At 47.8% G+C, this 20,204-nt stretch overlaps 1 protein-coding gene across 4 annotated transcripts in view; it reads right to left on the bottom strand.

Annotated features, from left to right (window-relative positions):
• The window catches only part of RALYL (RALY RNA binding protein like), an 815,331-nt gene that overhangs the window by 88,607 nt on the left and 706,520 nt on the right, over positions 1-20,204 (bottom strand). For all 4 annotated transcript variants that reach the window (XM_030216020.1, XM_030216039.1, XM_030216030.1 and 1 more), the window contains one exon: positions 1,827-1,990. In XM_030216020.1, coding sequence (XP_030071880.1) covers positions 1,827-1,990 — 164 coding nt within the window. The remainder of the gene's footprint in view (positions 1-1,826; positions 1,991-20,204) is intronic.

Raw genomic sequence — 20,204 nt, 5'->3', positions numbered from 1 at the left:
TTGGGAAGGTGCAGGTTAAGGTATGATTGTGAAGATGTTGACATGTTTCTGGTCGGAAAGGTTTAATAGATTGACCATGTAACTTGGTGATACTCCATGGATAATCTTGTGGATTAGTGTGATGGCCTTAAAGTTGACTCGTTCTCTAATAGGGAGCCAATGAAGTTTCATACGGAGGGGTGTTGCACTTTCAAATTTAGGCTTCCCATAAATAAGTCTAGCTGCCGTGTTCTGGGCAGTTTGAAGTTTTTTCATGATTTGGGCCTTACATCCAACGAAGATACTATTACAGTAATCAGTGTGGGTGAGTACCGTGGATTGTACCAAGCTGCGGAAGGTGTTCAAGGGGAGATAAGGTTTCACAGGTTTCAACATCCACATCATGTTCCCACCCCCCTTATTTATGTTTATCCTCCTTTCTCTCACCTTAGTCTCTGTTTCACTTCTCATCTACCTACTACCTTTTACCATCGCTCCTTCTGTCTCTCACTTATCTAGTCTCCTAAACCCCTATCTTTCCCCATCTTTCCCCCACTTCCTTAGCCCCCATTCCCACCCTCCTAGCCCTCATCTACCCTCCACAATCTCATCACCCAATCAGTCTCCAGCTCTATCCCTGTCTCTCTTTTATTCCCTTATTTCCAAGGCCAATCTTATATATCTTACACTATATCCCATTCCCTTCTTTCCTTCCTCTTCTCCCCTTGCAAGGTCCAGTGTCGCTCCCCCTCCCTCCCTCCAAGGTATGGCCTCACCCTCCCTCCCTTCCCTCCAAGGTCCGGTGTCACTTTCCATCCCTCTCCCTCTCCACAAAGTCTGGTGTTGCTTTCCCTCCCTACTCCCCGCCTCCCCCACAAGGTCTGGTGTCGCTTTCCCTCTCTCCCCTTCCCACAAGGTCCTGTGTCACTTTCCCTCCCCCTTCCATGTTCAGTGTCGCTCTCCCAATCTTCCTCCCTCCCCCCCACAGGGTCGGCGCCACTCTCCCTCCCTCTCTCCCTCCTGTCCCACAAAGTCCAGTGTCACCCGCCCTCCTCCCTCCCTTCTTCCCTACAAGTCCGGTGTTACTCGCTCTCCCTTATCCCTCTGCCGCTGCCGCCAGATCCTGTGTCATGCACTCTCCCTCCCCCCTGCAAGCTCCGGTGTCATTCCTCCACCTCTCCACTCTGCTCCCGCTGCAGCCTTTTCATCTTCCAGGCTACCAGCAGCGTTAGCAATGTAAGCACGTTGCCTTTGCTTGGCCTGGAAGCCTTCTCTCTGCAGCGAGCGACCTGTCTATGAGGAAACAGGAAGTTGCAAAAGAGAGAAGGCTTCCAGGCCACGCAAAGGCAGTGTGCTTACTTTGCTAACGCTGTTGCCAGTCCGGAAGATGGAAAAGCTGCAGCGGGAGAAGAGCAGAGAGGAGGAAGACAGGAGTGACACCGGAGCTGCAGGAAGTAGTTGGATGGAGAGAGAGATGCTGCCATGCAAGCCGTTTGGGAGGGCAATGCTTTCCTGCAGTTGAAGCCTAAAGCTTTAGCTGTAAGAGCTTCCTTTCTCCTTAAATTTCCCTCTAAGTGCTTGGTCAAATATGAAAATAATTCTTAGGTATTATTGGATCCCACACATTTAGTGAAGTTCTTTTCCGATAAACCTAATATTCAGAATGATGATATGTAGTAATAAAAATATGTTTAAAGAAAACCAATAACACAGTTATGGAAAGAAGACAGTTTTATTTGGTTGACATATGTAAGAAAAGGTCCTTCTTTAATCAATGGACTAGAAATCAAGTTGAATTTCTTGACCTTATGACAGGAAAGAGGAAACAATTAATGCGGATAACTCACATTTTAATCCTGAAGAAACAGCTCCACCCGATGTAGATCTTAATCCTCCTTTAACTGAAAAAACTCCTTTTCCTCTGCGAGTTGATGGCACAGCTATACGAGGGCGTTTCAGAGGTATCACAGTACGAGGTGGAGGTGGGACACGACCATGATAATCAAATAACCTTGGAAAAATGGAAAAAAAATTTGTTTATTGCAATTTTTCATAATGTAACAAGCATTATAATCCTGTTACAAAGAAATATGAGTCAATAACATATCAAATACACAGGAATCAAAAATGTAAAGTTTTAAACTCCACTAGGCTACAAAAGATGGAGGCGCTAGTACAGCATTATATGGGGATTACTATTAGAGGTAATTGAAAAAGAAGAAAAGGCTTTAACATCACACAACAAATCATATCTTCAATTCAGCAAGGGTCATCTACATTGGACACAATTGTGGGAGTAATTGGAATCAAAGATTTCTTAGCATCTAAAAAAGATCTCTACTGATCTGGGACAAAGAATATATAGGAATTACCTAAGTATTTCACTAAACACTTACAAGGATATCTAAGGAAAAATGAAGCACCCAGACTTCGTGTCTCTGCTCTCGTGGCTAAGAAACATTTTCTACACTCTTGAGTTGATCTCGCTAGATTAGGAAAAATCCAAATTTTATGTTCCAAAAATAAAGTCTGTATTATGAAAGACATAGAGAGGAATAATCGAACGGGGCGCCCAAGTTTTCCTGAGGGCGTCCTAGCAGGTCGTCCTCGGGAAGGGGCGGAGAAACCCGTATTATCAAAACAAGATGGGCGTCCATCGTTTGTTTCGATAATATGGTCGGGGACGCCCAAATCTTAACATTTAGGTCGACCTTAGAGATGGTCGTCCTTAGAGATGCTCGTTCCCGGTTTTCAGCGATAATGGAGACCGCTGACACCCATCTCAGAAACGACCAAATCCAAGCCATTTGGTCGTGGAAGAAGCCAGCATTCGTAGTGCACTGGTCCCACTCACATGCCAGGACACCAACCTGGCATCCTAGGGGGCACTGCAGTGGACTTCACAAATTGCTCCCAGGTGCATAGCTCTCTTACCTTGGGTACTGAGACCCCCAAACCTCCCCAAAACACACTACCCACAACTTTACAACACTACCATAGCCCTAAGGGGTTAAGGGTGGCACCTACATGTGGGTACAGTGGGTTTCTGGTGGGTTTTGAAGGGCTCACATTTACCAGCACAAGTGTAACAGGTAGGGGGGGATGGGCCTGGGTCCACCTGCTTGATGTGCACTGCACCCACTAAAACTGCTCCAGGGACCTGCATACTGCTGTCATGGAGCTGGGTATGACATTTGAGGCTGGCAAAAAATTTAAAACACATTTGTTTTTAGGGTCTCCATACCCTTTTCCCCATAGTTTTAAAACTTGAAGTTTCTGCCACAGCTTAAAGATTAGGGCTTAAAAGAGGAACTGTAGGAGACTCATAAACATAGTTAGAATTTTAAAATAAAAAAAAGCAAGCAAAGTTTATTAGCTAGTCTCCATACCCTCTCCCTCATAGTTTTAAAATTTGAAGTTTCTCCCACAGCATTAACAGTCTATAGAAGGCACAGAAGGGCCCAGTTCAGTCTTAGAAAGAAAGAGAGGGAAGCAAGTATTACTAACTAGTTTCCATAGTGTACAATCCCTTTTCCCTATAGTTTTAAACTGAAACTTTCTCTAGAGGTAGAAACTTAACAGACAAGAGTATAAAAAGGATAGTAGCAAGGCTTGAACTGTCCTAAAAGAAAGTTATTTTGTGTTCTTGCCTGCTGGAAAGATAGCACTGCAGTTGACCTGAATTAGGTGTTAATTAAGGTGTGAGGAAGTAGAATAGTTGTTAAGGTTACTAAGGGTAATTTGATTACTGGGCTAGCTTCAAAGGGTTTGTTTGAAATAGTCTCCTTAGAATCCAAACTATATATAGAGAAAGGTCCCACGCAACTTTCTTTCTGAAAAGTTCTGAGAGAAGAGGGCATCTCTGTGGGTAAGTGACATTATTTTATCCTGAGCTTGGTACCTTAAAGATTAGGGTTTAAACGAGGAATTGTAGGATATTGATAAACACAGTTAGAATTTTAAAATAAAAAAGGCAAGCAAACTTTATTAGCTAGTCTCCATACCCTTTTCCCCATCGTTTCAAAACTTGAAGTTTCTGCCACAGCATTAACAGAAGTCTCTAGAAGGCACAGAAGAGCCCAATTCAGTCCTGGTGTGGGAGGTAATGGTGATGGGGCTGCTTGATAACAGTGATCATAATATGATCAGATTTGATATTAGCTTTGGTGTAAGTATACACAGGAAATCCAATACGTTAGCATTTAACTTTCAAAATGGAGACTATGATAAAATGAGAAGAACGGTGAAAAAAATATTTAGAGTAGCAGCTATGAGGGTCAAAATTTACATCAGGCGTGGATGCTGTTCAAAAATACCATCCTGGAAGCCCTGGCCAAATATATTCTGTATATTAAAAAACGGAGGGAGGAAGACCAGACGACAGCCAGCATGGTTAAAAAGTGAGGTGAAGGAAGCTATTAGAGCTAAAAGAAAATCCTTCAGAAAATGGAAGAAGAAACTGACTGAAAATAATAAGAAACAGCATAAGGAATATCAAGTCAAATGCAAAGTGCTGATAAGGAAGGCAAAGAGGGACTTTGAAAAAAAAAGATTGCGTTGGAGGCAAAAACACACAGTAAACATTTTTTTAGTTATATTAAAAGCAAGAAGCCAGCAAAAGAATCAGTTGGACCGCTAGATGACCGAGGGGTAAAAGGGGCGATCAGGGAAGACAAAACCGTAGCAGAGAGATTAAATGAATTCTTTGCTTCAGTCTACACCGAGGAAGATTTGGGAGACATACTGGTGCCAGAAATGGTATTCAAAAACTGATGAGTTGGAGAAACTAAATGAAATCTCTATAAACTTGGAAGATGTAATAGGGCAATTTGACAAACTGAAGCGTAGCAAATCTGGACTGGACGGTATTCATCCCAGTGTACTGAAAGAATTGAACTTGCGCCACTATTGTTAGTAATATGTAATTTATCTTTAAAATCGAGTGTGGTACTGGAAGATTGGAGGGTGGCCAATGTAACGCCGATTTTTAAAAAAGGTTGCAGTGGAGATCCGGGATTTATAGACCGGTGCGCCTGGCGTCGATGCCAGGCAAAATGGTAGAGACTATTATAAAGAACAAAATTGCAGAGCATATTCAAAAGCATGGATTAATGAGACAAAGCCAACATGGATTTAGTGAAGGGAAATCTTGCCTCACCAATCTATTATATTTCTTTGAAGGGGTGAACAAACATGTGGATAAATGTGAGCCGGTTGATATTATGTATCTGGATTTTCAGAAGGCGTTTGACAAAGTACTTCATGAAAGACTCCAGAGGAAATTGAAGAGTCATGGGATAGGAGGTAGGGTCCTACTGTGGATTAAAAACTGGTTAAAAGATGGAAAAGAGAGAGTATGGTTAAATGGTCAGTATTCTCAGTGAAGAAGGGTAGATATTGGGGTTCCCCAGGGGTCTGTGCTGGGACTGCTGCTCTTTAACATATTTATAAATAATCTAGAGATGAGAGTAACTAGTGAGGTAATTAAATTTGATGCCAACATAAAGTTATTCAAAGTTGTTAAATCGCAAGAGGATTGTGAAAAATTACAAGAGGACCTTATGAGACTGGGAGACTGGGCATCTAAATGGCAGATGATGTTTAATGTGAGCAAGTGCAAAGTGATGCATGTGGGAAAGAAAAACCCAAATTATAGCTACGTAATGCAAGGTTCCACGTTAGGAGTCACCGACCAAGAAAGGGATCTCGGTGTAGTCATTGATGAAACGTTGAAACCCTCTGCTCATTGTGTTGCGGCAGCTAAGAAAGCAAATAGAATGTTAGGTATTATTAGGAAAGGAATGGAAAACAAAAATGAGGACATTATAATGCCTTTGTATCGCTCCATGGTGCGGCCACACCTCAAATACTGTGTTCATTTCTGGTCGCCGTATCTCAAAAAAGATATAGCGGAATTAGAAAAGATATAGTGAAGGGCAATGAAAATGACAAAGGGGATGGGACAACTGCCCTATGAGGAAAAGCTGAAGCAGCTAGGGCTCTTCAGCTTGGAGAAAAGATGGCTGAGAGGAGATATGATAGAGGTCTATAAAATAATGAGGGGAGTAGAACGGGTAGACGTGAATCGTCTGTTTACGCTTTCCAAAAATACTAGGACTATGGGGCATGCAATGAAACTACAAAGTAGTAAATTTAAAACTAATCTGAGAAAATATTTCTTCACTCAATGTGTAATTAAACTCTAGAATTCATTGTCAGAGAATGTGGTAAAGGCGATTAGCTTAGCGGGGTTTAAAAATGTTTGGACAGCTTCCTAATGGAAAAGTCCATAGACCATTATTAAAAGGGACTTGGGGAAAATCCACTGCCTATTTCTGGGATAAGCAGCATAAAATGTATTCTGCTCTCATATAATGTACACCAGCCACCTACACACAAACCCCCATGCACATGAATAAAGAGACATACATGAAGATACCAGAAAGATACCCACAGAGATTCGAAATATACACTGACTTATTGAGATATATTATTCTTTAACCTTTAAGGAGTGTGTGTGTGTGTGCTCTTCCTTTTCATTTTTTCCAAGTTTTATTTTACAAAGATATGCTTTGTGATAATTAAGCAAATGATGATACTGCTTCAGCTTTGTTCTGCTAGATGGGTGATGATGATGGTGGGGCTTGTTAATATTTCATAGCAACTAGCTGGTTTTCATAAGCAACACAAGCTTTCCTAAGGTCATCCTCGCATTTGCATTCACACACACACACACACACACACACACACAGGGATAGACATTTATACACACACAAAAGCACCTTTCAAACAGTTCCCATTCACACCTCACTCTTTGGTTGGCTATGCTCTATTCAATAACAATGGCCACCTAAATAGGATTGTGGGGGCGTGGCCATGTGAGGAGCATGGGTGATGCCTGCAGTGTTGCAGAATATCAGGGATCTGCACCCAATTTATGCACATGGATTTAATTTGGCAATCGTTGCTATTCTATAAAGAGCTAATCTTGAAGCTCCCTTCATAGAATTCCACTGATTGTAAGCTCTTTGAGCAGGGACTGTCTTTCTTCTATGTTTGTGCAGCGCTGCGTATGCCTTGTAGCCAGTGCTTTTTTTTGTAGAAAAAAAGGTGCCGGTACTCATTGTGGGCGGGGTAATCACACATGGCACCGCCCCTATTATAGCCACACCCACATTAGTCACACCCCTTGTACCAGCCATGGCGCATATAAACAGACATCATTGAAAATATTATACTAGTATAGGAGAAAAAATAATTTGATTTTTTTTCATTATAAATAATTTCTGTAAGCTGTTACAGCTCCAGTATACCCAGTGCAAATAAGACAAATTCCAAACACTAAAATGAAAATAAAATGATTTTTTCTACCTTTGTTGTCTGGTGACTTTGTTTTTCTATCCATATTGGTCCCAGTCTCTGATTCTGCTGCTATCTGTTCTCTTAACTCCATTTCCAGGGCTTCCTTTCCATTTATTTCTTTACTTTCTTCCTTTCTTCTTCTTTTGTTGCCCTGCATCCATAAGTAAAAGCTGGGTCCTCCTCCATGGAATTGACTGGAGGAGGTATAACATGGATCCAGCTTTTGCCTATTTTCTCCATCTATGTGCAGTTTTTCTCCTCTTCCCTTTCCCTCATCTCCATCCATGTGCATCTTCTTTTTTCTTTCCTCCCCTCCATTCATGTCCAGCACTTCTCCTCTCTCCTCCCCTCCATCCAAGTCAGCATTTCTCCTCTCTCCTAGCCAACTCCTCCATCCATCCATGTCCAGCAATTCTCCTCTATCTCCTGCTCTCCTCTCCATCCATTTCTAGCATTTCTCCTCTCTCCCCTCTCATCCATGTCCAGCAATTCTCACTTCCCTGTCCTCCCCTCCCTGTCCAGCGATTCTCCTCTCTTCCCTCCATGTCCAGCAATTCTCTCTTCCCTGTCCTCCCCTCCCCATCCAGCGATTCACCTCTCTCCCCTCCATGTCCAGCAATTCTCTCTTCCCTGTCCTCCCCTCCCCATCCAGCGATTCACCTCTCTCCCCTCCATGTCCAGCAATTCTCTCTTCCCTGCCCTTCCCATGTCCAGCAATTCTCTCTCCCCTTCCCTCCCATCCCATGTCCAGCAATTCTCTCTCCCCTGCCCATCCCATGTCCAGCAATTCTCTCTCCCCTGCCCTTCCCTCCCATCCCATGTCCAGCAATTCTCTCTCCCTTGCCCTTCCCTCCCATCCCATATCCAGCAATTCTCTCTCCCCTGCCTTTCCCATGTCCAGCAATTCTCTCTCCCCTGCCCTTCCCTCCCATCCCATGTCCAGCAATTCTCTCTCTCTTGCCCTTCCCTCCCATCCCATGTCCAGCAATTCTCTCTCCCTTGCCCCTCCCTCCCATCGCATGCCCAGCAATTCTCTCTCCCCTGCCCTTCCCATGTCCAGCAATTCTCTCTCCCTTGCCCTTCCCTCCCATCCCATGTCCAGCAATTCTCTCTCCCCTGCCCTTCCCTCCCATCCCATGTCCAGCAATTCTCTCTCTCTTGCCCTTCCCTCCCATCCCATGTCCAGCAATTCTCTCTCCCCTGCCCTTCCCATGTCCAGCAATTCTCTATCCCTTGCCCTTCCCTCCCATCCCATGTCCAGCAATTCTCTATCCCTTGCCCTTCCCTCCCATCCCATGTCCAGCAATTCTCTCTCCCCTGCCCTTCTCTCCCATCCCATGTCCTGCAATTCTCTCTCCCCTCCCATCCCATGTCCAGCAATTCTCTCTCTCTTGCCCTTCCCTCCCATCCCATGTCCAGCAATTCTCTCTCCCCTGCCCCTCCCTCCCATCGCATGTCCAGCAATTCTCTCTCCCCTGCCCTTCCCATGTCCAGCAATTCTCTCTCCCTTGCCCTTCCCTCCCATCCCATGTCTAGCAATTCTCTCTCCCCTGCCCTTCCCTCCCATCCCATGTCCAGCAATTCTCTCTCTCTTGCCCTTCCCTCCCATCCCATGTCCAGCAATTCTCTCTCCCCTGCCCTTCCCTCCCATATCATGTCCAGCAATTCACTCTCCCCTGCCCTTCCCATGTCCAGCAATTCTCTATCCCTTGCCCTTCCCTCTCATCCCATGTCCAGCAATTCTCTCTCCCCTGCCCTTCTCTCCCATCCCATGTCCTGCAATTCTCTCTCCCCTCCCATCCCATGTCCAGCAATTCTCTCTCTCTTGCCCTTCCCTCCCATCCCATGTCCAGCAATTCTCTCTCTTGCCCTTCCCTCCCATCCCATGTCCAGCAATTCTCTCTCCCCTGCCCTTCCCTCCCATATCATGTCCAGCAATTCTCTCTCCCCTGCCCTTCCCATGTCCAGCAATTCTCTATCCCTTGCCCTTCCCTCCCATCCCATGTCCAGCAATTCTCTCTCCCCTGCCCTTCTCTCCCATCCCATGCCCTGCAATTCTCTCTCCCCTGCCCTTCCCATGTCCAGCAATTCTCTCTCCCCTGCCCTTCCCATGTCCAGCAATTCTCTCTCCCTTGCCCTTCCCTCCCATCCCATGTCCAGCAATTCTCTCTCTTGCCCTTCCCTCCCATCCCATGTCCAGCAATTCTCTCTCCCCTGCCCTTCCCATGTCCAGCAATTCTCTATCCCTTGCCCTTCCCTCCCATCCCCAGCAATTCTCTCTCCCCTGCCCTTCTCTCCCATCCCATGTCCTGCAATTCTCTCTCCCCTGCCCTTCCCATGTCCAGCAATTCTCTCTCCCTTGCCCTTCCCTCCCATCCCATGTCCAGCAATTCTCTCTCCCTTGCCCTTCCCTCCCATCCCATGTCCAGCAATTCTCTCTCCCTTGCCCTTCCCTCCCATCCCATCCCATCTCCAGCAATTCTCTCTCCCCTGCCCTTCCCTCCCATGTCCAGCAATTCTCTCTCCCCTGCCCTTCCCTCCCATTATTTCCAGCGATTCTCCGCCTCTCTCCTGCCCTCCCATCGACGTGCAGCGATTTTTCCGTCCCTCCCCTGCCCTCACCTCTCCCATTTCCAGCGATTCTTCGTCCCCCAGCCGTCCTCCTTCACTGCCTGCCAGCCAGCGTCGGAGTCAGACTCAGAAGCGAACGGTGCAGGCAGCGATTGGCTGGCAGCGTCGTAGCTTCCCTCTGCAAGTCCCGCCCTATGCGTAAACAGGAAGTTGTAGGCGGGACTTGCAGAGGGAAGCTACGACGCTGCCAGCCAATCGCTGCCTGCACCGTTCGCTTCTGACTCCGACGCTGGCTGGCAGGCAGTGAAGGAGGACGGCTGGGGGACGAAGAATCGCTGGAAATGGGAGAGGTGAGGGCAGGGGAGGGACGGAAAAATCGCTGCACGTCGATGGGAGGGCAGGAGAGAGGCGGAGAATCGCTGGAAATAATGGGAGGGGAGGGGAGGAGGAGAAAAAGGTGCCGGTACGCCGTACCGCTGCGTACCGGCACAAAAAAAGCACTGCTTGTAGCGCTATAGAAATGCTAAATAGTAGTAGTAGTAGTAGCACTGAATTTTATCAACGCCATTTATAGAATCTGGTCCTTCAAACTTATAGAATTAGGGGGAATCTGGATATCAAATAATAAGTAATGCAAGAAACCCATTACCTCATTCTACAAATCTATGTTGGGAAACCATCCTAAAGTATCTCTCTGCATACTTTCTCCATTTGTTTATATAATATTAGCATGAAATATTGAAAAACAGGCAAATGATCAACAAGTTGTTTTTGTCAAAAGAGATGAATGCCTGAAGTGATTTGTGAACATAGAAAATAACTTGCATTAGATTTTATAAAATACATCATTATTTCATCTATCCAATGACTTTTGTTGTATGAAGTTAAAAACTGTACAGAACATAATTCAAACTATGAGAAATGCTTTTGTGACCTTAGTTGCTTTCAATAAGCCTTATTCAAAGACTAGTAAAGCTGATGCACAGTCTCTCAGACAGAAATGTCAGCATCCTGCTGTACCACATGGATCACTGCACACTGAAATTAACAAATAATGCATTCTTTGAAAAAAACATAGGACTAGATTCTATACATCACGCCTAAAAACTCACCACTGTTATCTTCTGATGTTCTATTTCCAAATGATATCCTATATTTTCTCTGTCTTCTATAACTCATCATAATGTAATCCATAATCGTACTGTAACCAATTGTACTTCCATCATTCTCAAAGTATTGTAAGCCACACTGAGCCCGCAAATAGGTGGAAAAATGTGGGATACAAATGCAAATAAAAATAAATAAATAAATAAATAAAAATTTGGCACCGAATAAAATTCACCTAATTGCATTCTATAAAGTATGTCTTAATTTAGGCATACTTTATAGAATAATCCTAAATTTCCGCATGGTATATAGAATACGGTATGTGGCCATGCGTCCAAAACTTGTTGTAAATATCGGCACCTAAGTTAAGCACAGAGCAGGTGTATTCACTATTCATGTGCATAGTTTTCTGGAACGCCGACAATCCGCCCATTCCATGCCCATTGCAACATCCCCTTTTCGGTACAGCATGCATTAGAATTTATGCGAACCACTTTGCAGAATACGCTTAGCGGGCAGTGTGCATAAATTCTAATTAATGCCAATCTGCTAATTGCTAGTTGACATCCAATTATCTGTGCTGATTATCTTGTTAGCTAATTAGGTTATGTGCATTGTTATGGAATACACTTATTTCCATGTGGAAATCTCTGCACGAAATACAGAATCTGGGGGATAATTTGAGCATTGTGATTTCTAGAGGTCCACTTCAAGAACCTTCCACCACAGGCATAAGAACTTTTTTTTTTTTTTTACTGAATACACTGAATACTAAACTTGCATACACATTTTGAAGACACATACATTTTCCAAGTTAAAACAAAGTGACTCAACTCTCAGAACACTTGCAAACTAAAAAAAACACACACATTCTTCAGTTCTGTACCCCATTAGGTAGCTTGAGGTATCAGGAAACTCAGCACTCATGATGTTTCCTTCTAATTGTTTCTAAATATTCATCCTTTTTCTGAAAGGTTAGAAACTCACAAGGAACTCATGGACCCAAGCACATTATCATCCATCACTGCACATCCCTGAAATCTGGCATTGTCTGGCATGACATGTATTGTAGATCTCTTTGCATACCCTCTTGGTGGAAGTGGTGAAGGTTGTATTAAATTCAAGAAAGCATGGGAGATAACCACATAAGATCTCTAAGGGAGAGGAAAGGATAATAGATGGCATGGATGGACAGACTGGATAGGGCATATTGAAGAGCATTTTTGATTGTTAGGTTGTCAAAGCTGGAACTAGGTTTGTGAGCCCTTGGGCCACTGCCGAGGAGCGGCAGTGGCAGGCAAAACCACCCCACACCGGAGACTAGGCAGAACAGGACTGGAACCCCGGACTGGAGTTGTAGCAGAGGCAAGCAAGCAGGAATAAGCAGAGCAGGCACACTAAAAATTCATCTGCGCTTGGCCGCTTTTCACCAGGAGTTGAGCCCCTGGCTGCAGGTGGCCGGCAGAACTTATAGGACAGGGCAGGAACAGGATCCCAACCAGGCTGACCAGGGACTGAGGGTCAGAGGGGAAAGGAACATACAGGGGCAGCAAGGCAGGGCAAGGATAAGCTAAAGGACAGGACTGAAAGCTGCAAGCAGCCACTAAAACAGGGAACAAAACACTGATTAACAAGACACAGAACTGAAAGCTGCAGAGCAGCCACAAGACACAAGCAGACAAGGACTAAACACAAATTCCATATCATCAAGCTGATCAATCCATAGACTGGTTGTGTCCATCTACTAGCAGGTGGAGATAGAGAGCAAACTTTTGCCTCCCTATATGTGGTCATGTGCTGCCGGAAACTCCTCAGTATGTTCTCTATCTCAGCAGGTGGTGGTCACACACAGCAGCAGCTCTGGCTAGGCCTCCAAGCCTAATTTTTAGGTTTTGTTGAGTGCCTGGGGTTGAGGGCTCTTTTGAGCAAGTGCAAACCTGGTGGTGCCAGGTCCCTCCTTTTCTCCCCCCTCCCGCTGGCTCTGTTAAAAAAAAAAAAAAAAAAAAAAAATTTTGGACGGCCTTAAAGGCGTTTATTTCGACGTTTATTTAAGCGTCTATTGCAGCTACTCACTGAGACACCAGGTCGTTACAACTCGGAGCGGACAGCAGGTAATTTTACCTTTTTATAGCGGGCGGGGGTTCCCCGATTCTTCTCCTCGTGGCTCATGGCGTCGGAGGGCGAGGGCGCAAAGGGTCGCTCCCCGGGTCGCTCGAGCGCTTCTAGAGGGGATGCGGGGGTCTTCAAGCCGGATTCGCCCTTGGTGGGTGACAGTTTCGCGACCGATGCATGTCCCGGTCCTTCCTCCGGCGTGGCGGTTTTTCCCGCCATAAACGCCCATCCCCCGCTCCTCGCCTCCGCCATCTTGGCCGGCCACGCGGCTCGGACGGCTTCTTCTTGGGCCGCCCTTGAGGTTGGAGACATTAATGCCATGAACGCCCTTAATTTGGGCGACGGCACAGAAGCGGCTAAAGTTAAGAGCCGTTCTTCCCGCGCGGCTCCTTCGCGGAGTTTCGCGCCGGACGCCATTTTGGATGCGCAGCATGTCTCTCCCCCGCTATTGCGAGCGCCGGTTGAGAGCGCGCCTAGGGCTGTTGCCCAGGCTGCGGAGGTGCACAGTCTGGGGGGTTTCTCCCCCGAGTTTGTTTTGCTGCTGCATCGGGCCTTCCTCATGCACAACGCTGCCCCCGCTCCCTCCTCTGGTAAAGAGGTTGAGGTTCCCAGAGGTAAACGCCCTCGGGTTGATTCCCAGGCCTTGGAGGAATTTGTCTCCTCCGATGTAGATGAGGGCAGCGTGTCTGAGGTCTCCCAACGGTCCTTTGCGGATTCCTTGGAGGAGACGGATCCCCGCTCGGCTGGAGCGGATGACCCCTCTGCAGCGCGGCTTTTTTCGCCCGGAGGATTTGCCCAACCTGTTGTTACAGGCCATGGACACTTTGAAGATATCCTCTCCGGAGGACGTCTCTCCCTCAGCCCCTGTTGGCTCTGCCATTATGCTGGGGACTAAGCGCCCGCCTAGAACCTTCCACGTGCATGATGCCATGCACACCTTAATTTCGGCTCAATGGGATGTCCCAGAAGCGAGCCTTAAAGTGGCTAGGGCTATGTCCCGCCTCTATCCTTTGGCTGTGAGTGAACGTGAGGCCTATCTGTGGCCTACCGTGGATTCTTTAATCACTGCGGTGACTAAGAAAACGGCATTGCCGGTGGAAGGTGGCACGGCCCTAAAGGACACCCAAGACAGGAGATTGGAGGCCGCCTTAAGGTCGTCCTTTGAGGCGGCTGCTTTAAGTTTGCAGGCCTCAGTTTGCGGCTCCTATGTGGCCAGGGCGTGCCTGACTATGGTGCAGCGGGCTTCCCCCTCGGATCATTTCTTGAGGAATGATTGGCCAGCCCTGGAATCGGGCTTAGCCTATTTGGCAGACTTGCTGTATGATGTCTTGAGAGCCTCAGCTAAAGGCATGGCTCAGACTGTCTCTGCGCGGCGGTGGCTTTGGCTGAAACATTGGTCTGCTGACCACGCCTCAAAATCCCGCCTGGCTAGATTGCCTTTTAAAGGCAAGCTGCTCTTTGGGGTCGAGCTGGACAAAATCGTGACTGATCTCGGCACGTCTAAGGGCAAGAAGTTACCGGAGGTCAGGGCTCGGGCTAGTGCTCGTCCCGGTACCTCCAGAGGACGGTTTCAGGAAGCCCGTCGGTACCGCCCGGGCAGGTCGGGTGCTTCTGCCCCCTCTTCCTTTAAGAGGAATTTCTCCCCCAAGCAGCATTCCTTTCGCAGAGACCGCCGTCCCGGAGGTGCTCCCTCCGGTCCTCCCCCAGGGTCTCGTACCCAATGACGGGGTATTGGTCCACGCCCCAGTGCAGATTGGAGGACGGCTGTCCTCGTTTCTGGGCGAGTGGACCACAATAACTTCAGACGCTTGGGTGCTGGAAATCATCAGAGACGGCTACAAGCTAGAGTTCTGCCGACCCTTAAGAGACGGGTTTGTACTCTCTCCCTGCAAGTCTCCGGTCAAAGCTGTGGCAGTGCAGCAGACTTTGGACAATCTGATCCGCCTGGGTGCGGTCGTTCCGGTGCCAGAAAGTCAGCTTGGCAAGGGGCGTTACTCCATTTACTTTGTGGTACCAAAGAAAGGAGGTTCTGTCCGGCCTATCCTCGACCTCAAAGGGGTCAATCGGGCCTTGAAAGTGCGGCACTTTCGCATGGAGACTCTCCGCTCTGTTATAGCGGCAGTGAAGGCAGGGGAGTACCTGGCATCCTTGGACATCAAGGAAGCGTACCTGCATATTCCCATCTGGCCTCCTCATCAACGCTTTCTGCGTTTTGCAGTCCTGGGCCGACACTTCCAGTTCAGAGCCCTCCCGTTCGGGTTGGCTACTGCTCCGCGGACCTTTTCCAAGGTAATGGTGGTCATAGCGGCCTTCCTGCGAAAGGAAGGAGTACAAGTCCATCCTTATCTGGACGACTGGTTGATCCGAGCCCCCTCTTATGCAGAGTGCGGCAAAGCTGTGGACCGGGTAGTTGCTCTTTTGAGCTCCCTGGGATGGATCATCAACTGGGAGAAGAGCCAGCTGCGCCCGACTCAGTCCCTGGAGTATCTGGGAGTTCGATTCGACACCCAAGTGGGCAGAGTGTTCCTGCCAGTCAATCGGATTGTCAAGCTTCAGGCTCAGGTGGACCAGTTCCTAGTAGCCTCTCCTCTTCGGGCTTGGGACTATGTGCAGCTGTTGGGCTCTATGACGGCCACGATGGAAGTAGTGCCCTGGGCCAGGGCTCATATGAGACCACTACAACACTCTCTGCTGCGGCGCTGGACTCCGATGTCGGAGGATTATGCGGTGCGTCTTCCCTTGGATCCAGCAGTGCGCAAGGCGCTGAGCTGGTGGATGCAGACAGACAAGTTGTCTGCGGGAATGCCTCTGGTGTCCCCAGAGTGGATTGTCGTCACGACGGACGCCTCGTTATCGGGCTGGGGAGCCCACTGCTTGGGAAGGACAGCGCAGGGGCTCTGGTCTCCTGCAGAGGCAAAGTGGTCTATCAACCTCCTGGAACTCAGAGCCATTCGGTTGGCGCTTTTGGAGTTCATCCCGGTACTGGTGTTCAAGCCTGTACGGGTCCTGTCGGACAATGCCACGGCTGTGGCCTATGTCAACCGCCAGGGAGGTACCAAGAGCGCCCCTCTAGCCAAGGAAGCTATGAGTCTATGCCAGTGGGCGGAAGCGAACCTGGAACAGATGTCAGCGGCCCACATTGCCGGAGTCATGAATGTCAAGGCGGACTTTCTCAGTCGCCATACCTTGGAGCCCGGAGAGTGGCAGCTATCTGCTCAGGCGTTCTTGGACATCACGAAGCGCTGGGGCCAGCCGAGCCTAGATCTGATGGCGTCATCGGCCAATTGCCAAGTGCCGCGCTTCTTCAGCAGAGGACGGGACCCTCGATCCCTGGGAGTAGATGCTCTTCTCCAGCAATGGCCGACACAAGAGCTTCTCTATGTGTTCCCGCCCTGGCCCATGTTGGGCAGGGTACTAGACCGGGTGGCAAAGCATCCCGGCAGGATAATCCTGGTGGGTCCGGATTGGCCCAGGCGTCCCTGGTATGCGGACTTGATCAGACTCTCAGTCGACGATCCTCTGCGGTTGCCAGTGGAGCAGGGCCTGTTACATCAGGGTCCCGTGGTGATGGAGGATCCCTCCCCCTTTGGTCTTACGGCCTGGCTATTGAGCGGCAGCGTCCGAGGAAGAAGGGCTTCTCAGACAAGGTCATCGCCACTATGCTGAGAGCGAGGAAACGCTCTACTTCTACTGCTTACGCCAGGGTTTGGCGTATCTTTGCAGCGTGGTGTGAAGCAGGCTCTCTTTCTCCTTTCACTGCTCCAATTTCTTCAGTGTTGACGTTCCTGCAAGAAGGTCTGGACAAAGGCCTGTTGCTCAGTTCCCTTAAGGTCCAGGTAGCGGCTCTGGCTTGCTTCAGGGGCCGCCTGAAGGGTGCTTCCCTGGCTTCGCAGCCAGATGTGGTGCGCTTTCTCAAGGGGGTTAATCACCTGCGCCCTCCTCTGCACTCAGTGGTGCCTGCGTGGAATCTCAACCTGGTGCTAAGAGCATTGCAGAAGCCGCCGTTTGAACCCTTGTCAAGGGCATCTCTGAAAGACCTGACGTTGAAAGCAGTCTTTTTGGTGGCTATCACTTCAGCCAGAAGAGTTTCCGAGCTCCAGGCGCTCTCATGTCGAGAGCCTTTTCTACAGTTCACTGAGGCAGGAGTGTCTATTCGCACAGTGCCTTCCTTCCTGCCCAAGATTGTTTCTCGCTTCCATGTGAATCAGCAGCTATGTCTCCCTTCCTTTCGTAGGGAGGACTACCCAGAGGAGTACTCTGCTCTTAAATATCTGGATGTGAGACGAGTCATCATCAGATACTTGGAAGTGACCAATGATTTCCGGAAATCGGATCATCTGTTTGTCCTGTTTGCAGGTCCTCGTAAGGGTCTGCAGGCTGCTAAGCCTACAGTGGCAAGATGGGTCAAGGAAGCCATTGCAGCGGCTTATGTGGCCGCAGGGAAGGTGCCGCCTATCCAGCTGAAGGCTCACTCCACGAGAGCTCAGGCGACCTCGATGGCAGAGGCCGGATCCGTCTCCTTGGAAGAGATATGCAAGGCGGCAACTTGGGCTTCGGCTCATACATTCTCCAAGCATTACCGTTTGACTGTGGCTGCACGGGCGGAGGCCCGGTTTGGAGCTTCAGTGTTGAGGTCAGGGATTTCAATGTCCCGCCCTGGGTGAGTACTGCTTCGGTACATCCCACCAGTCTATGGATTGATCAGCTTGATGATATGGAAGGTAAAATTATGTATAATCATACCTGATAATTTTCTTTCCATTAATCATAGCTGATCAATCCATAGCCCCTCCCAGATATCTGTACTGTTTTTATTCTGGTTGCATTTCAGGTTCAAGTTTAGTCTTCAGTTACTTCAGAAAGACTTCGTGTTCAAGTTTTTTCACTTGGATTCTTCAAGAGTTAAGACGAGTTTGTGTTACAGTGAGCTGCTGCATTCCTCTCCCCTCCGTTTTACGGGGCCGGATTGAGACTTAAAATTCTGCCGGCACTCCCTCCCGCTTCGTGCGGCTGTAGGGCAGCTTTGTACCCTTCCCGCTTCGGCGGTGTTAGGGTCAGTCAGCTCCTCCCGCGGTTGCGGTTGCAGGATAAGCCAGATCCCCCCGCATCGGCGGGTGTGGTGTCCCTCCCCCGCTCCGCGGGGATGAGCTGGACGGATTCCCCTCCCCCACTTGTGTGGGGATGAGCTGGGTTAATTCCCCTCCCCTGTTTCGGCGGTGGTGAGCTGGGCAGAGTGTCCCTTCGTGGGTGTAATTCTCTAAGTGCTGAGTCCTGCGGATGGAGCTTTGATATCGACATACTGAGGAGTTTCCGGCAGCACATGACCACATATAGGGAGGCAAAAGTTTGCTCTCTATCTCCACCTGCTGGTAGATGGACACAACCAGTCTATGGATTGATCAGCTATGATTAATGGAAAGAAAATTATCAGGTATGATTATACATAATTTTACCACTATAACCCAGAGACAAGACTAGAAAACAAACCACAACCTAATCTAACTACACCCAGACTAACTGAAAACAGACAAGAATCTCAGGCAAGAACTGAACTAAGCAAAAGTGCACAAGCACCAACATACCAGGGCCTAAGGCAATGCAAAGGCAAAGGCAGAGAATTTCCAACTGACTAATAAGCCCAGCAGAAGCTGAGGCTCAGCTGCAGCAATCACCAGGCAACTACGGGTGCTGTGTAGGTTCAACCAAAGCAAGCAAGTCTGGCAGCCCGGACGATCCGGACATGGAACGAGTGACAATAACCAGACAGTCCATTGCAGCCACCAGGTGGCGAGAGGAAGGAGAGCACGAAACATGGGCACAACCGTGACATTGATATGATGTTTAAATCTGACTTTGGACATTTTGCTCAAAATGTCTCAAAGTCAAGTGGCGAATATAGTGATTTTTGAAACAGCAAAACATTTGTCTTGTTTTGAAAAGGCAATTTGCTAGATGTTTTTGTGCTCGGTGCATTTATCTTTTTGGTTCATTAAAAAAAAAAAAAACATGTCCTAGTGAAAAATGTACAAAATAAAGCCATTAGGATTTAGGAGGAGCCAGCATTCTTAGTAGACTGGACACATAGACATCTCAGGAGAGCAGTGGGGCACCCTAGGGGGCACTGCAGTGGACTTCATATAAAAGCTCCCAGGTACATATCTCACCGTTACCCCCTTATATTGTATGACAAGCCCTCCAAAACCCACCAAAAACCTACTGTCCCTAAATGTATGGCTGAAGGGGTTACATATGTGTGGGTATAGTAGGTTTTTGGTGAGTGTGGGAGGGCTCACACTTTCCACCACAAGTGTAACACTTAGAATGGGATATGGGCCTGGATCCCCTTCTGTACAGTACATTGCACCAACCACTAGATTACTCCAGGGACCTGCTTGCTGCTCTAATAGGACTGGCTATAACATCTGAAGCTGTCATAGAGACTGGTATGTACTGTTTTTTTCATATCTTTGGGAATGGGAGGGGTCAGGCCGTAATCCCTCCAGTGGTCATCTGTTCATTTAAGGCACCATTTTGTGCCTTATTCGTTATGAAAAGAGGTCTAGACCAAAATGTTTTGATTGTTTTGTTCCATTATGGTGGAAAAAGCCCAAGTGTTAGTAATGCTCACATCCTGCCCTCAATATGCCCCCGACATTCCCTTTTGTGATCTGCACACACTGCCGATGAACTGCATACCAAAACTTTTAAATAATACATTTTGAAAATACCGATTTAAATGTTTTGGCATGCAAAACTTCCAAATACTGCTTTGTGACACTTTTTGAACATTTTTCTGTTTCGAAAATGAGCCCCATGGTCTTTATCTGCTGTCATTTTCTCTGTTTCTTTGAACAGCATCTGCTTCAGAGCCACTATCTTCTGAGAGGATTGCTTCTTTAGGGCAAACTTCATCCTCAAAGAGGCTGTTCAGACAAAGCTCATCAGGTTTTCCTCAGACAGGCTCTTTAAAAAGAGCTCAACAGTTTGGCCTCTCAACCTCAGAAAGGCTGTTTAGGAAGGTCTCCCCAAGCCAGAATCGTAGCTTCAGACAGACTCTTCAGGCAGGGCTTAAC

This window comes from Microcaecilia unicolor, chromosome 1 (assembly GCF_901765095.1).
Source record: "Microcaecilia unicolor chromosome 1, aMicUni1.1, whole genome shotgun sequence".
Lineage (NCBI taxonomy): Eukaryota > Metazoa > Chordata > Amphibia > Gymnophiona > Siphonopidae > Microcaecilia > Microcaecilia unicolor.
This window is presented reverse-complemented; position numbering and strand designations above follow the sequence as displayed.